Below are 17,741 nucleotides of genomic sequence, written 5' to 3' on the forward strand. Positions count from 1 at the left end.
AGCTCCATAGTTCCCTTTATTCAACAGAAGTACTGTCACTTCCGACTGTACCCTCTCCCTGTCAAATTGCAGATTGAAGCTTATTGTATTATGGTCACTACTTCCCAATGACTCTTCACTTCGAGGTCTCTGACCAATTCTGGTTCGTTACACAATACTAGATCCAGAATTGCCTTCTCCCTGGTTGGCTCCAGCACCAACTGCTCTAAGAATCCATCTCTGAGGCACTCCACAAAGTCTCTTTCTTGAGGCCCAATACCATCCTGATTCTCCCAGTCTACCTGCATGTTAAAATCCCCCATAACAACTGTAGTGACATCTTTGCGACAGGCCAATTTCAGCTCCTGATTTAACTTACATCCGACATCCAGACTACTGTTTGGGGGCCTGTAGATGACTCCCAAGAGGGTTTTTTTACCCTTAGTATTTCGAAGTTCTATCCACACTGACTCTACATCCTCTGACTCTAGGTCCCCCCGCGCAAGGGACTGAATATCGTCCCTTACCAACAAGGCCACCCCACCCCCTCTGCCCGTCAGTCTGTCCTTACGATAGCACGTGTAGCCTTGAATATTCATTTCCCAGGCCCTGTACACTTGAAGCCACATCTCAGTTATCCCCACAATATCGTATCTGCCAATTTCCAAAAGAGCCTCAAGCTCATCCATCTTATGTCTAATGCTTCGTGCATTCATGTATAGTATTTTTAATTTGTTACTGCTCTCACCCTTCCCATCAACCCTTATTTCACTCAACCTTACAGCATGATGCCTTTCCGAGTTTTCTGCCTCATTGATACAGTTGTCTTTCTTGACTTCTCTTGTTCTAACTTTCCCTTCAATTTCCTTTTTAAACATCCAGCTTGTCCCCTCCCCCCCGCTACTTAGTTTAAATGTAGCAGTGTTGCAGTAGAAAACCTGCCTGCCAGAATGCTGGTCCCTAACTTATTAAGGTGCAAGCCGTCTCTCTTGTAGAATTTATGCTTACCACAAAATATATCCCAGTGATCCAAGAACTTAAAACCTTGCTTCCTGCACCAGTTCCCCAACCACACGTTCAAGTCCATTATCTCCCTGTTTCTGGCCCCACTAGCCCGAGGAACTGGAAGCAAACCGGAGATAACCACCTTGGACGTCCTGCTTTTCAGCCTTCTTCCTAGTTCTCTGAAGTCTCGCTGTAGTATGTTCCTCCCCTTCTTCCCGACATCATTTGTGCCGACATGTACCACCACCTCTGGCTCTTCACCCTCATCCTTGAGGATTTCCTGCACTCTGTCCGCGATGTCTTTCACTCTAGCACCAGGAAGGCAACACACCATCCTTAAATCCCGTCTGCTGCCACAAAAACCCCGGTCAGTTCCTCCCACGATGGAGTCGCCTATTACCAAGGCTCTGTGCGATGCCCGACTCTTCCGCTCTGCCTCTGCGGCAACTTTTGATTGACAAACTTGGCTGCCTTGCGAATTGGCAGTGTCATCAGTCTCTATTTCCAAAAGCTTCAACTTGTTCCTGACAGGTGCTTCTCCCGGGGTCTCTTGCACCTGCCTCCTCTCCGCCTTCCTCATCGTCTGCTCTCTTCTGGCATGATTGGTGTAATAACATCGCTGAAGGTCTTGTCCAGAAAGATCTCGTTCTCTCGGATGAGCCTAAGGTCTTTGAGTTCTTTCATAAGCACTGCAATATTCTCGGTCAATTGCTGAATGTGCACACATTTTCCACACATATACGAGCCAGACACACCAGAGTCGTTGACCTCTCACATCAAGCACGTAGCGCACTGAACCAGCTGGGCAGTCATGTCTTCACCCTCTTCAACTGTGGTGTAATCACTTCACTCAACCTCCTTGTCAAAGATTCCTGAGCTGAAGCCTCACTCATCGATCTAAACTTCCTTAGACCCTCTTTTTGTGGCATGTCTGGACTCTTAAGGTTAGAGGAGGAGGGAGGGAGGGAGACCCGACTTTGTAGGACCTGGGGTTTAGAACACACCCACTCTAATAGCAATCACTTACCTTCCCGACCGGCTTTGCGCTCCGTCTGAACTTGCGCCCAGCTCCTACCGCTCTCTGCTGCGAAAAGGGATTTCTTGATCTAAACCCAGCAGCGTAGCCCTCCCTCTTCATCTCCTCTGTATGCTTGTTTAGCTTATCTTAAATATGCACATAGTATTTGATTTGCAACACACAACCACCACTGCCTGTGGTAGTGAGTTGCAAATTCTTCCCAACATATTTATGTTTTTTAAAAAAAACCTAATGCTAATAGTCACATGGCAAGGCACAGTTTTAGTTTCATTTTGGAGGTCAGAGTGTAGTGAAGAAATGTCTAGAAATTTATTTCATTCTGTACATTTTAATGAACCCCTGGAGTGAGAGGTTCAGTTCATTGTGGGGTGGGGTGGGGTAGAAGGCAAAAGAAAAGTTGCCTAATGACGGAGCCCACAGAACCATCAGGAAGCAGGCAGGCAATCTGCAGGTTTCTGTCAAAACAGTCTAGTAGCTCAGATGGTGTTTGTCTAGCAGTCTATAAACAATTCAGTAAGTTGAAAGGGTTCAGAAAAGATTTGCAAGGATGTTGCCAGGGTTGGAGGATTTGAGCTATAGGGAGAGGCTGAACAGGCTGGGGCTGTTTTCCCTGGAGCGTCGGAGGCTGAGGAGTGACTGTATAAAGGTTCACAAAATTATGAGGGGCATGGATAGGGTAAATAGGCAAAGTCTTTTCCCTGTGTTCGGGGAGTCCAGAGCTAGAGGGCATAGGTTTAGGGTGAGAGGAGAAAGATATAAAAGAGACCTAAGGGGCAACTTTTTCACGCAGAGGGTGGCACATGTATGGAATGAGCTGCCAGAGGATGTGGTGGAGGGTGGTACAATTGCAACATTTAACAGGCATTTGGATGGGTATATGAATAGGAAGGGATAGGGCCGAGTCGTGGCAGGTGGGACTAGATTGGGTTGGGATATCTGGTCAGCATGGACGGGTTGGACCGAAGGATCTGTTTCCATGCTGTATATCCCTATGACTCTAAGTAGCTTAACTGTTAGGAAAAAGCTTCAGAAACTGAAGACCATTGAGATGAATTGAAGGAATTAACTGAATTAACTTTAAGGGTCTGAGAAAGCGATTCTAATGAAAGAAAGAAACCAGTTATAATAGTGCTGTCTGAACATAGGGCTTTAAATGGAGATTGGGCGAATGACTCTTCACTAAAGTTTGTGATTGTAAAATTGTGGAGTAAAAGGGTAAAACCTTTCTTATACTTGCAATAAGACTAGTTACCGAAAAGCCAACCCGAAACAGTGTTTGTTTATCCTTTCATGCTTGGTAAATGTTCTTTTATTAAATATACATTGCCAATCTCTTGTGACTGTGTTCAGTGACTGATACCACAATAACTAATTTTCTGAAATAAAAGTTGTAGTCAGTCAAGCCAGATCTTGCTCAAGATTGTCTTGGATTGTGGTTAATTGACATCATATCAACAAAAGCTTCAGACAACACTCAGCTCAAGTTGAATCTGTGGCAAGCGAAACTTGATTGGTGACCTTTTGTCAGTACTATGTTGAGTGAGTCATACTGTTTGTCTTACTATTATGGGAAACGGGTGAGTTATCTATTGTTTTCGATTAAAATGCAGCATAAGATCTTGTGGAATTTGAGGCTGAGTCATTTCATCCTGTGTTTTGCTGACATAACCTTTTTCCTTTCGTATCCCAGCTGAAGTAAATATTTTGACACCATTTTATTGAATTTCGTTCTGGCACCTCCATTTCCTTTGGGAGAGCCAAATGAACTTTAATTCTATGTCCTCCATGCAGTATACGAAAGTTTTTATTTTAATGCATAATGTGCTATCAAGGACACTAGATTGTGTTTTTGATGTTTAAAAATAAACAAAAGGAACAAAAATGATTAAATCTTCAAAATGCAAGTGAATATTTTTATGGCATGCCATCATATTGAAAGTAACTTCATGCAAAAAAAACTTGCTAATTTTAGTTTCATTTTTAGCTTTTAATTTTCATTTTTTCTGATATATTTTAACTTATCCATTAAAAGGTATATTTTGCAACAGAAAATTGTCATCATTTTGACTAATAGGGAGACGGGTCAAAAGTTCCTACAATTTTTCTTCTTGGTGGGGATTCTGGAGAGAACCAATTTGGCACTAAATTGGACAGAGAATAGTGCATTAATTTGCACAAGCTATGTTTGCAACACAGTTGTCTTAGCTAAGTAGTTAGGATGAATAGCTTTAAACGGAGGGCAAGTAATCAAAGTCTGTGAGAAGATTTGTAGTTCTGTCATAGGTGCTCGTTGTTGTGGTTCTGTTCGCCGAGCTGGGAATTTGTGTTGCAGACGTTTCGTCCCCTGCCTAGGTGACATCCTCTGTACTTGGGAGCCTCCTGTGAAGCACTTCTGTGATCTTTCCTCTGGCATTTATAGTGGTTTGAATCTGCCGCTTCCGGTTGTCAGTTCCAGCTGTCCGTTGCAGTGGCCGGTACATTGGGTCCAGGTCGATGTGCTTATTGATAGAATCTGTGGATGAGTGCCATGCCTCTAGGAATTCCCTGGCTGTTCTCTGTTTGGCTTGTCCTATAATAGTAGTGTTGTCCCAGTCGAACTCCTGTTGCTTGTCATCTGCGTGTGGCTACTGTTGTCTGAGAGTGGCTGTTGGTTTGTGTGCCATTATGAGTCCAAGTGGTAGCAGTAGTGTGGCTGTCAGTTTGGAAATGCTCTTGATGTATGGTAGTGTGGCTAGTCCTTTGGGTTGTGGCCTGTTCTCATTCCGTTGTCAAAGGACTAGCCACACTACCATACATCAAGAGCATTTCCGAACTGACAGCCAGACTACTGCAACCACTAGGACTCATAACAGCACACAAACCAACAGCCACTCTCGGACAACAACTCGCCAGAATGAAGGACCTAGTACCCAGCATGAGTAAAACCAATGTAGTGTACACAATTCCATGCAAGGACTGCACAAAACACTACATAGGACAAACAGGAAGACCGCTAACGATCCGCATCCATGAACACCAACTAGCCACGAAATGACATGACCAGCTATCCTTAGTAGCCACACGCAGATGACAAGCAACATTAATTCGACTGGGACAACACTACTATTATAGGACAAGCCAAACAGAACAGCCAGGGAATTCCTAGAGGCATGGCAGTCAACCAGATTCAAACCACTACAAATGCTGAGGAAAGATCACAGAAGCGCTTCACAGCAGGCTCCCAAGCACTGAGGATGTCACCTAGACAGGGGACGAAATGTCTGCCACACAAATTCCCAGCTCAGCGAACAGAACCACAACAGGGTAAGTAAGTATGTGAGGGGGGAATAGGCCATGTTATGGCAAGTTGAGAGGTGGGAACCTAGTGTTATCAATTGTGTAAATCCATTAGTCTAAGTGGGTATTTTTTGTACAAACTTTAGAAATTAATATAACTTTATTCCTGCATTTTCTGCTTTTAAACAAATACTCAGCAGTCTCTGCAGAAGCACTTTCATCTTGAAAGATGTGCTCATATTTTAAGGTTAGTACGCTTTTGTTAGATGAGTTGTGTAGATGTAGAATAGAAATTCTATTATTAAGGAAAATTTATTTTGCTGCAATCTGGTAAGCAAACTATTCTGTGATCTCATACTTTAGAGCTTTATTTGTTGGTAGCCTTTGAGATATTCTGTTTTGTGTCGAGAGAGTACATTAAGCTAAGAGGCAAGCGTATGAATTAACAGCAAGGACACAGGTGGTTGAGTCTGATAACTGGACCAAACTGAACTGGCTGCCCTCCTTGAGGTATTTCTGGTTAGCATGTTCTTCAAGTTGTAGTGGTATTTTTGTCCCTACCAAGTAAGATGAATTCCTAATATTAGGAAAACTTAAAGTCATGCTACATGTTGCAGAACCATAGCAGTATAAATGATGTGGCTTTGAGTGTTGGGAGATGTCTGAAGGCTTTGACAAAAGGTCTTCTGGATGAATCCAGAACTGGGTGACATTGTTTCAGAGGTAGAAATTGCACTTTTAGGACAGATGAGAACTTGTTTCTGTCAGACGATTGTTCAACTTTGGAATTATCTGCCTCAATGTTGTGGAGGCAGGATCATCGAATATTTTGAAGCAAGGAAAAGAGATTATTGATAACCAAGTGGTCATTGGGAGTAGATAGGAATGTGGAATTTGAAACAAATAGATCAACTATGATTTTGAATTGCAGCGCAGGTTTAAAGGACTGAATGGTTAGATCAGTGTGGTGCTGGAAAAGCACAGCAGGTCAGGCAGCATCCTAGGAGCAGGAAAATGGACGTTTTGGGCAAATGCCTTCCATCAGGAATAGAGGCAGGAAGCCTCCAGGGTAGAGAGATAAAGGACTGAATGGTCTACTCCACAGAAAAAGAGAATTAATCAGATTTGGAATATCTATTGAAAGGCGAAAGACAAAAGCAAAAAGCATCAAATTTCTAAGATTGTTGGCTTCGCTATATTTCTGGGTCGAAACAGTCATCTGCTCTGAAGGCTCATCTTTTAAGTTCTCTAAGCTGCATGAACTCCTTACATATTTTGGTATGAACCAGACCAAGCCCCCTCAAAATATATTAAGATGCTGAGAAGCTAACTTTTTCTCATTTAAGGGCAAGTGTCAGGCAGTGCTTCTGGATGCAATTTGATTGGTCAGGCTATCAGATTTGAAGCAAAACTCACTTTCTTCATACAAAAGAAAGAAGAAATTGGAATAACTGAACTCTATGGGTAAATTTAATATAATGACATATTATTTTGTTACTGAGCAATAACTGTTCCAATATAGTAACATCCCATAAGCACACCCTTGGCAAAAGGCAAATTCAGAAAATGTATTGCAGCTTCTACCTAGCTTCAAGACCCAGGAACAACTGCTTCTGAAAACTAAAAATCCTGGTTCTGTGGAAGCTTTACCCCCACCTATTCAGGCTGCTTCTATTATTCCAACTTTAAAAAAAAAACAAAGGCCCCTCAAACTGTTCATGTAGTAGCTGTGAGTAGATTGATTGGTGCCTTTATCTTTAAAACCTCCCTTCAAAAAAAAGGACAAATGCACCTCAAGTCGTCATACGTGTATCTGAAAAATTGAATTGAAAATAAACCATATTTACTGTATAAAAATAAGAGAGAATATGCCGAATTTATGTAAGAATTTGAATTTGTATAGTACTTTGTATCCTTAGGTCGAAACAGAGTATTGGAAGTGTGGTCACAACTGCTGAATTCAGCAGCTGGTTTGCACACCAAGATCTAAGGAGCAACAAATGAATGAGAAGATAGTTTGTTGATAGAACTGACTATCAATTCCAACTGTTTGGTTGGAATTGCGAAGATTTGCAAACATTACTTTTTTTAATTTAGTAAGTGAGTGTTATTTTAATTCTAAATTTTAACTTTTAGTTTGTAAACTTGCAATGTGTCCTTTTACATACAGGTGAAATGATGAGAAGTGCTTCATCAGAATTTGCAGAGGATCCTTGTTCCGCTATGAAGCGTGGCAATATGGTTCGTGCTGCACGAGCATTGCTGTCTGCTGTTACTCGCCTTCTTATCCTGGCTGACATGGCAGACGTTTACAAACTGCTTGTACAACTGAAAATAGTAAGTTCTATATTGAATGGTTTCCTATTAAGACTGAAAACTATCTGATCCTGCTAAGACATATAGTTGCTATAAAAATGGCCCATTAATATACCAATTTTCATTAAAAAAAAAGGAAGCATTCATTGTTCTACTGTGGAACTCCTGGAATTGGCACGGTACTGTTGTTTTGGACATTTCAGTGATATAGCAAACGTTTATTTTTAGAAATATGCAATTTTTATACATGGTTTGGCAAAACACATCTGTTTTCAAAAGGAGCATGAAAGTAGAAGTTCTATTACTTCTGTCTGGTTCAGTCCATGGAGATCTTTTGGATTTTGTGTAATACTCACAATGGCTAGGTGGTGTTCTGGGATTAGTTTGAGCTTTTTATGTCAGATTGAGAGTCCAGAGTCTGTGACAATTATTTTAATCCCCATCAGTTCTATTGAAATATGTAACAAGAACAAAATTTAAGCAAATAGGTGCTCTAAATTATTCAGAGGATGTAATTATTGTCTTATTGTTCAGTCTTTTATTCTATGTTTGACCTTGTTCTAATGTATTTTTGCAATGGAATGAACTAATTTGGCTTTGGAGGATTCTGTTTGAAATGAAACACCAGTAATGCTTCATTTCTCTAAGGGCCCTGTAGTAAAGATGGTGGAGGAAGGGATAATAACCTTTGACCTGAAGTTTTGTTGTTATCTGGGAGACATTAATTTTACACTAAATGAAGCTTGAATAAACAGGAGTACCTAAAAGCAGTTACTTTGCTTTAAGTAAGTTACAGCTTATATGCTATTGCAGTAGATTTGAGAGTGATCAGTCATCAAATGATCTCAATTGCTAGTCTAGATATATGTGTAAATGATCTTTGTGTATATTTAAAAATCAACCTGACCCATTTTTTTCAGGTTGAAGAAACCCTTGTCAAGGTGAGGAATGCCAACAATGAGCAAGAACTTGGAATACAGTTTAAGGCATTGAAACCTGAAGTGGACAAATTGAATCTTATGGCAGCCAAAAGACAGCAGGTATGAATAGCGTGTATATAGTCTGGACAGTTTTCGAGAAGAAAAGCTCAGGTTTTTGTAACTGCAGTCCAGAAAAGAGGGCATTGCCCGACCCACTGTGCACTGTTCTGGTAATGCTAAACTGAGACAATATTAAGGTGTGCAATAAGATACTGCAATAATTCAATATTATAATTTTAGCATTTTCTCTTGTTTTAGAAGAATGTATTTAGTTGCCTCTGGTTTAGACTAATAAGTTGAAACATGCACCTTAATGTGTCCAAGTTAATTGGTACTGTATCTAAAACCTCATTGACATGTTCTGCATAATTCATGTATCCCCCATTTTCAGATAATTATTGTAGAATCTTCATGTAAATGTTATGGTAATATGCTGTGGTATTTCTTTTCAAGGAATTGAAGGATATTCATCATAGAGATCAAATGGCTGCAGCACGAGGAGTTTTGCAAAAGAATATCCCTATGCTGTACACTGCTTCACAGGCTTGTCTCCAGCACCCAGATGTGGCTGCTTACAAGGCCAATCGAGATTTGATCTATAAGCAATTGACACAGGCAGTTACCGGCATTTCAAATGCAGCTCAAGCAACCACTTCAGAAGATGTCATTCTTAGTCAACAAAGTAGTGCTGGTGAACTGGCAGATGCTTTGAATCGCTTTGATGTAAGTATGTTTGATACAATTTTCTTGAAATGTCAAGTTTAATGGCAAATATATAAAGTTATTTAAATCTCCTGTTTAGTAGCTTGGAAGGTTGCTACTTTATTCTTGTTGCCTACCGATGATTGCAATTAAACTAAAATCAAAACTAGGAGATGTGTAACTAGAGGTTCCCTAAAGAATAGACTGTAACAATTTCTGCAAGCTGCTTTATGGGACCTGCAAAGCCTTTGCTTGCTCTTTACATTTTTTCCTTGCTGTTTCTCAGCGTTAATTCCTTTGCTCGCTTTCTAGACTTGAACAAATCAGGGCAAGGAGCCTTTTATCAGTGATTCAGTATTATAACCAGGTGAGGAGGAATAAGGTAGCTTTTAACCCCTTTTAAACTCTGTCAATTGCAACAAAAAATTACTTTTTTGACCGGCAGGTTTCCTATTTCAATTAATTGTGTAGCTAACTAAATCAAAACGAACGAGCCAATTATCAATTTTTATTTGAGAGAATTTTATTATGTACTAACCCGGGGGAAATTAATTAATATGCAATATCAAGCACTTAGAATATTTGTTTTATCTTTTTAGCTGTATAGTTTTTAAAATTCTTCATCTTTTGAGTTGTTAGATTTTCAAATCTGAGACCGCAGTTGTTAATTTATTCTTTATTCTTTCTTAGTAGTGAAGTTTGCTTTTGGGTTTGAGATGAATTTTCATTTCCCAATTGTTTAAAATCGGATGTCAACATCTGAGAATGAGACATGCAAGGAGTCTTTCAGTCCTTGCTTAAACAAATCCAAGTTCCATCTCTTTCTTTTTGCTTTTTAAGCTGGTTTAATGGGCAAGCATGCCTTTTAATTTCCCAGTATGTGAAATGATAATACATAGTTCCTATAGCACAGAAATAGACCCTTTGGTCCAAGCAGTCTATGCCGAACATAATCCCAAACTAAACTAGTCCCACTAGCCTGTTTATGGCCCATATCCCTCTAAATCTTTCCTACAATGTCTTTAAACGTTGTAATTGTACTCACATATGGATACAAAATAGATATGAACTTTTTGACACTGACCCAGTTGGCTGATTTTGACTTTAGGTAAGAAGTTAATTTAGTGCAGACAAATATTTTATTGCACAAATATTTCATAACTATGCTTCAGTCCTAATTATGTGACTACTGGAGCCAAGCAACATTTGTGTTGCTTCTTCTTTAAAAATCATTTTAATCCTGAGATAGAAGGAAAGGATTTGGGGAAGTTGATATTTAACATCCATCTTTATCACACCAGATATGACCATTTTCAAGAGCTGAGGCTAAATGTTTTCAAAAGGTTGTTAAGACTTTTTTTTGTATTTAAAAAATAGAGGAAGGGTATGTGACCTCCTTCCTTTTCATACTAGCCAGTTTTAAAGACACTAAATGGTTCAGAGCACTTCCATTGAATGCAGAAGTTAGTTTTATCATTTTTATCTTTGTGAAATGTGAAGAGAACCAGCTGGAAATATCCAGTCCAAATAGCATCTGTTAATACCAAAGCACATTGTATAATTTACATGATACATCTTGGCCTGTTGAGTTTTCTCTGTATCTTGTGTATATGATTTAGATTTCAAATTTTCACCATCTGCAGTATTTGCCTTTTAATTCTAAGTTAAACTGGGCGTGAAATCCTGAACATTAACTGTATGGCCAAACATGTTCCACAATAGTGTTATCTTATTTGTTTAGTTTTTTTTCGACTTTTTTTTTTCACCCTTGAGGGAATAGTGGGAAGTGTTGCAAGGTCCAGCTGACTAATTATCAACCTGTTGAAATGCATCAAGAACCTCTGTGACCAACAAGTCTTGAAATCAGATTTCAACCAGAGTTTCTGGCACATGGCAGGGATGCTTTATAATTAACCATAAGACCAACCTTCAGTCATGAGTGTGAATATTATGATGATCAGATTAGGATGGGTGAAGTGGATCCTCTCTTTTCTCTCTCCTTGTTTTGGTTTTAAAAGATTTTGAACTTAAAAAGAAATATTTCCAATTTAGTGTTGTATGACAAGATAAAACCTGTTTGCTTGTCTCCAGGGCTGCTTTTTTGGTTACTGCTAGGGTATTCGTTGACCCTTTTGTCTCCATCGCAATGAAGTGGAACATGGACTGCATACTAATCCAACTTGTGACAGCTAATTTTAGTTTCTGTACCTTTTTGTTTTAGTGAGAAAAAGCTATTTTTAAAAATCTAATATGTCTCCAGCCAATTTAAAAATTAATTAACATGAATGTCTTTTGTAACCTTTTCACTAATACAGAATAAAATGTGACATGTCAGTATTTCATTAGAAGGTGACAGATGTAAAAATGTGCATTCATTCCTTTAACAAGGATTTTAATTCTATATTGAGTTCAACCCTGGATGCAGTAACAGCCACCATGATTATTTTGGGAATAAAAAGATTTATGGCTTTCCTGTTCTCATTGGAATTTGTTCAGAATCCGGTGCTCTTTGCTTCTTTAATTCCTAGTTATTGTTTTCTGGGAGGTTTAGTGGGTACTGTCTTACTTTTAAACACCTGTAAGGTGCTCGAACTTGCTTCTTAGAGGACATCATTAATGTACTTTTGCATCTGCATTATTGGCTTTGCAATAGTTTAAGGTTTTGCTGTATCTATTGCCACACCAGCATGTACAGTAGAAATGATAAATGTTAACAAATTTTAAACTGACGTTAAAAACTGGGAACCAAAAATATTTGAATGGAAGTTTATATATTAAGTATCAAGGAAATTCTTTTAATTAAAAAAAAATCAGATTTTTATTGCATCTATGTAAACTTTTATGCATAGAATGATAAGTTCTGAGATGAACATGTCTATTCAGAAATCATTGGCGCTAGTGTTGCCAGATAATTGGCTTTGATTGTACTTGTTCATTTGATTAGGGAGTGTTTCTGGTTTGCTCCATGTGGTTTTTCATGGCTAGTTTATTTGAGCATCTGTTATCTCCTCTTTTTGCTTAGGAATGGGTTTTCCCCTGTCCCATGTCCCATGAGCTACTAATGCCCCAAAGTGGGTGAATAGCAGGTGCTATATATCCTTGTGGCTCTTCAACAAATGCTCTTGCTGCCACCTTAGGATCTTTGCTGATCCTATTTTAATCTGAAAACCAGATGTATGCTGATGAAACCTCTGGTTCAGTCCTTTGATCCTTATTAAATTACACAAAGCTTCATGGGCCTCCTGTAGGTCTCTTTGCATACTAGCATTTCTTTTGCACGTGGCTTGTTTTCCTACTGGTCTCTAGATTTGGTTTCTTCTTTTAAAAGCTGGTGATTGATGTGTCTTTTTTTTTAAACCTGCTTTGACTTTGTTTATCTCTCCTGTCTCTCCCTTGTTTGTAAGAATTACCAGATCCAGTTTACTTTTGAGTGAGGTGTTTGTTCACTCAATTTTCTGTTATTAAACCTGTCTTAACTTGGGTAACTCTGTTTCTCCAAGTGGAATTTTATGGGAGTAGAAAGTGATCTTTTAACCTAGGAGAATTCTGTATCTGTGGCTGAATTCCGTGTCCTTTATTTCAAGTGTTGTATACTGCGATCTGGAAGCAAGTTGCTTGATCTTTTCAAACTTGATGTAAGTTTATTTGGATTATATTCAGAGAATTTCAGTTAATATATTTCCAGTACTAAATTCTCAGAAATGAGAATAGTTTTTTTAGTCACAGACAAAAGTTGATGGAAAATATTCGGCAGGTCTGGCAATTCTGAAGAACGGTCACTGGAACTGAAACATTAACTCTGCTTTCTGTCCACAGATGCTGCTAGACTTCTTGAATTCTCCCAACCATTTCTATTTTGGGTTATGAATTCCAGCATTTTTTTAATTTTAGTTTTTTTCAGTTGTTTCAGTCTTCTGAAATCTCATCAGACAATGTTGCACGAACCTTGTTAATCCTTGTTCCTGTTAATCTGCACTTTGCAAACTTAAATGTGGTGAAAAGTGCTTCTATGTTGCTCTCCAAGTTTTGGAATTACTTTAGAAAAATTCTTAAGCTTTTTTAAAGATTCAACGCTTAGCCCTACCGCTAACATGGTTCTGTAACTGGTGATACCTTTACTGGACTCACTGGTTCACTATTTGAGAAGCCTTACCTGGAATTCTTTTCGCTAATCATTTCTCTCACTTTCCTTTTTTTTTCTTCTCTTGCCATATTTTTTCTTTTCTCTCAATTTTTCTTTCTCTGGCCTAGAATTCTAACTCTGCTGTTAACTCTTTTCAAAGGTTAGTGAGTCTGTTTCAGGTTCTACATCTTTGATTTGTGCAATTATAATGGTGAGGGTAAATAATTGGTTAGCTACCAGGAAACAAGACATAAAGGCTCATTTTCAGATTGCAAGTTGTGACATTAGGATCAGCGCAGGAACTGAAATAATTCACAATTAATAATTACTTGAACAAAGAAATAAATGTATGATTGGTTGGTGATAACTTATGTTTTTGTAATTATCACTTCCTAACACATCCTTTCCCAGTTTCCTCAAACAAGTGGTGAAACTTCTGACAGATGGAATACAATGTGGGGAAAAATATGAATTTCCAGACGTGGGTAGGAAGAATAGAAAAGCAGCATATTATTTAAACATAGAAAGAATGCTCAGCTCTGAGGTATAGTGCAAGTTGGGTGTTTTACAGACAGGTATGACAAATTATTAGGAAGGCAAAAATAGGCTAGAACTAGAAGACATTGTTTTAAAAACTAGGGGAGTCCACTTAAGCCGGAGATGAGCAGATGTTTGAAAGTTGAGACCTTTTGGAAGATTCTTTCCCTGGAAGCATTGAAGCAGATTTGAGAGTATTTTTAAAGTGGCGGTAGATCGATTCTGGTCTAACATGAGAGTCAAAAGGTTATCAGAGACAGAATGTGAAGTTGAAGCTACAATTAGGTCAGTGTTGACTTTACTGAATGGCAGAGCAAACTCAAGGAATCAAATGGCCTACTCCTAATCCCAATTCCTTTGTTTTGTAAGCAAGAAAAACAAGTGTAAAGGACATTAACCTTAGTCATGTTAATTTTAAAACAGAGATCATGGATTGTAGCTGGCTGTTTTGATCTGGCTGTAGCCAGTTTTCAAGTTGCCACTGCAGTGTTCTGGAAAACCACTCCTGTGGAAACTGAAGACTACTTTTAAAAGTTCTCTTGCGTTGTGCTGGTGGTGTTTAGCTAAAACATCTCTTTGGTAAAGAGACATAAATCTTGATCTCATGACTTCCCTCTATCTGCCAACATTTTCAAAAAATTTTGTTGTTGTAATGGGTTTTGGGAAGTAGGCAGGAAAATATGTTGGGGCAGAGATGAGATCAGCCATGATCACATTAAATGATGGAGCAGCCTCACGACTGAACTGCCTGATGCTGCTCCTAGTTATTTTATTATTGGTTGTTATTAGGTTCTGGACAGTAATGAATTGTTCAGCCTTTTCCACCATTTAGTATGATCTTGAGCTTCAACTTCATTATCACCAGCTTCATGTCCAGATGCCTAGTGTAAATCTTGATTAGTTTGTGTAAATTCTTTTTGAACTTAGTCGCAGATGTTGAGCGTGAATGCTGTTGTCTGATTAGCATGACTGTCATTGAAATATTTTCATAGTTATTTATCAACTGCTTTGTTCCTTATTTTTTTTTTAAAAAAAAGCAAGACTAGACCATTTGGCTCTTCCAGCTTGCGCACCATTTATTAAGATCATGGTTGAGGTTTCCGTTCCATTGTCTTGTCCAAGACAATAACCTTGACATCCTTCCAGTGCGTAAAATATGAGCTTCACTATTTTTTGCCTTTAAAACCAACACTGCTGATTCATGATACTTCATCTGACTCCATCTATTATTTGCTTGGTATTGAGTTTTACAATTGATTTTTTTTAAAAGTAGCCTAAAATAATAATGGATCCAATATTGTTAACTTTGTTCTCAACTCAACTTGTGCCTGCCACATTGCAACTTCATTAATCCTTCTAACTAGTACTCACTGCTTTCCTTTGCTCCCTAATTATTTTGGTTTTATTTTAGATTTTTCCACTAACTGTCAGTACTTTTAAGTTTGTACAGTAGCCATTTGTGAAGCTGTTATCAAGTCTACTTCAGGCTTTGTCCATTTGCACAGCTGTTACTGGGTAAATAAGTGTGAGGTGTTGCATTTTAGAAAGTCAAATAAAGGTAGGAATTTCATGGTGAATGCTCGTCCCTTAAGGAGTGAGTGGAACAGAGGGACCTTGGAGTGCAGGTGCACGATTCTCTGAAAGTAGGGTTACAGGTAGACAGGGAAGTGAAGAAGGCTTTTGGCACACTGGCCTTTATCAGTTAGGGCATTGAGTATAAAAGTTGAGAAGTCATGTTGCAGTTGTACAGAACATTGGTGTGGCCGCACTTGGAGTATTGTGTTCACTTTTGGTCACCTTGCTAAAGAAACGATGTTATTAAACAGGAAAAAGTGCAGAAGAAATTTACAAGAATGTTGCCAGAACTCTCTGGTCTGAGTTATAGGGAGAGGTTGGACAAGGTAGAACCTGTTTTTCTTTGGAGCATAGAAGACTTTGGGGAGGAACCCTACAGAGGTGTTTAAGATCATGAGAGGCATAGATCAGGTGAATGCGCTCAGTCTTTTTCCCAGGTTTGGGGAATTGAGGACTATAGGGAACTGGATTAGAGGGGAAAAGGATAAAAGGGAACCTGAAGGGCAGCTTTTTTTTAAGAAGGTGGTACGCATACAGAATGAGCTGCCAGCAGGAGTGATTGAGGCGGGTGCATTAACAAAATTTAAAAGGCATTTGGGCAATTACGTGGATAGGAAAGGTTTAGAAGGATATGCGCCAAGTGCAGGAAAATAGGGTTAGTGTACATGGGTATTTTGGTCGGCATGGACCAGTTTGGGCCGATCTGCCTGTCTCTGTGCTGTAGGACTCGTGACTGTATAAAACATGACAAGTTGAACAAAAGTTACAACTTAGATTTATGAACTCATTAAATGTTCCTCCTCTGTAACTTCCCTGGTTTCACATTTCCTTACCCTTTTTACAAAAGGATTGTCTGGTTTGATGAGGTAAGGTAAGCTGCATTAAACCCCAGACATTTCTCTTGTCTATTAAATATCCAGCTAGTAGTTTGCAATATCTTTTTTTCCTTCTTCGGCTGTGGGGTCTTACTGACTAAGGCAGCATTTGTTGCCCTTGCTAACCCCATTTTTAGGGTGCTTGACAATCTCCTTAGGACACAGCTGCTGTAGATCTTGAAGTGCAGTAGGTCAGACCAGCTAAGGTCGGCAAAGTTTCTTGCTTAAAGTGAGTTTTTACGCCACCCGTGGTCAGTAATGTTTTCATGGTCACCATTATTGAGACTAGCTTTCAATTTCAGAATTATCAATTGAATCTAAATTGTGACCACCAAGGTGAGATTTTAAATCCATGTTCCCAGAACATTTAACCGAGCCTCCGATTTCTTAGATTAATGACATTAGTACTGTCACTACTTCCTCTTGAGATTGTTTCGATATCCCAGGTGTCACTTTAACAGCAGTAAGAATAACAACAGCATTCCTAAACAGCAATTTCTTACGGTAGTTTCAAAGGTGGGGGCGGCGTTCATCTTGTTTTAAAAAGCCTATACAGGTACAGTCTGAAATCTGGCTAACCAAAAACCAGAACTGTCCAGAAAGCAGGTTTTTTTTTTCTCTTGCGCACTGCTGGTACATTTGCAAATGAAAAGACTATTCTCTGGTTGATCTCATAGGGTGAAATCAGCAAGAATTATAAGGACATAGGACTTGGCACTGTAGTAGTGCTTTAAGATCTGCCTTCCCTCACCCCTCCAGCCCTCCCTGTTCTCTCGACACTTAGTTGTCTAAGGGTGTATTCTGAATCTAATGTTCCTGGCTAGTTTCTGGGTAGAAAATCAGAAACCAATAAATTCATCTTTGTTCCTGTGAACACTTTATGAAGAAGTTGGTTAGTGTTTCAAAATATGGCATGTTCTTGGTAACAAGGCTGCCAGATTTGGGATGATATACCTATGGTAATTGTACTATTTTTCACTTTAATTCTAGTTTTTTTTAAAGTTGAAAACTGGATACAGAATCTAGAAAACTGCAAATATATGGGCATACAAATAAGTACCTACTATCAGCCATTCAGCTCATTGAACCTGCTCCACCATTCAGTAAAATCATGCTGATCTGTTCGTTTTAAACCCTAAATTCCAATCAACGTACCCCCCCAAAAACAAGTGTTTGAACCATAGAAAAATAATAGTACATTAAGAGGCCATTCAGTTTATAGTTCTGTGCAGGCTGAATAAACTAATCTCCCGTTCTAATCCCACTAACCAGCACTTGCCCCATAACTTGCAGGTTACAGTGCTTCAGATGCACATCTAGTTTTGTTTTTGTGA

At 39.0% G+C, this 17,741-nt stretch overlaps 1 protein-coding gene across 1 annotated transcript in view; it reads left to right on the forward strand.

The window, feature by feature from the left end:
* The window catches only part of ctnna1 (catenin (cadherin-associated protein), alpha 1), a 160,540-nt gene that overhangs the window by 29,450 nt on the left and 113,349 nt on the right, over window positions 1-17,741 (forward strand). Inside the window, exons 4-6 of the mRNA XM_043703889.2 lie at window positions 7,470-7,636; window positions 8,536-8,655; window positions 9,049-9,318. Coding sequence (XP_043559824.1) covers window positions 7,470-7,636; window positions 8,536-8,655; window positions 9,049-9,318 — 557 coding nt within the window. The remainder of the gene's footprint in view (window positions 1-7,469; window positions 7,637-8,535; window positions 8,656-9,048; window positions 9,319-17,741) is intronic.

This window comes from Chiloscyllium plagiosum, unplaced genomic scaffold, assembly GCF_037043375.1.
Source record: "Chiloscyllium plagiosum isolate Xiang-an unplaced genomic scaffold, Cpla_swu_hap1 HiC_scaffold_16, whole genome shotgun sequence".
Lineage (NCBI taxonomy): Eukaryota > Metazoa > Chordata > Chondrichthyes > Orectolobiformes > Hemiscylliidae > Chiloscyllium > Chiloscyllium plagiosum.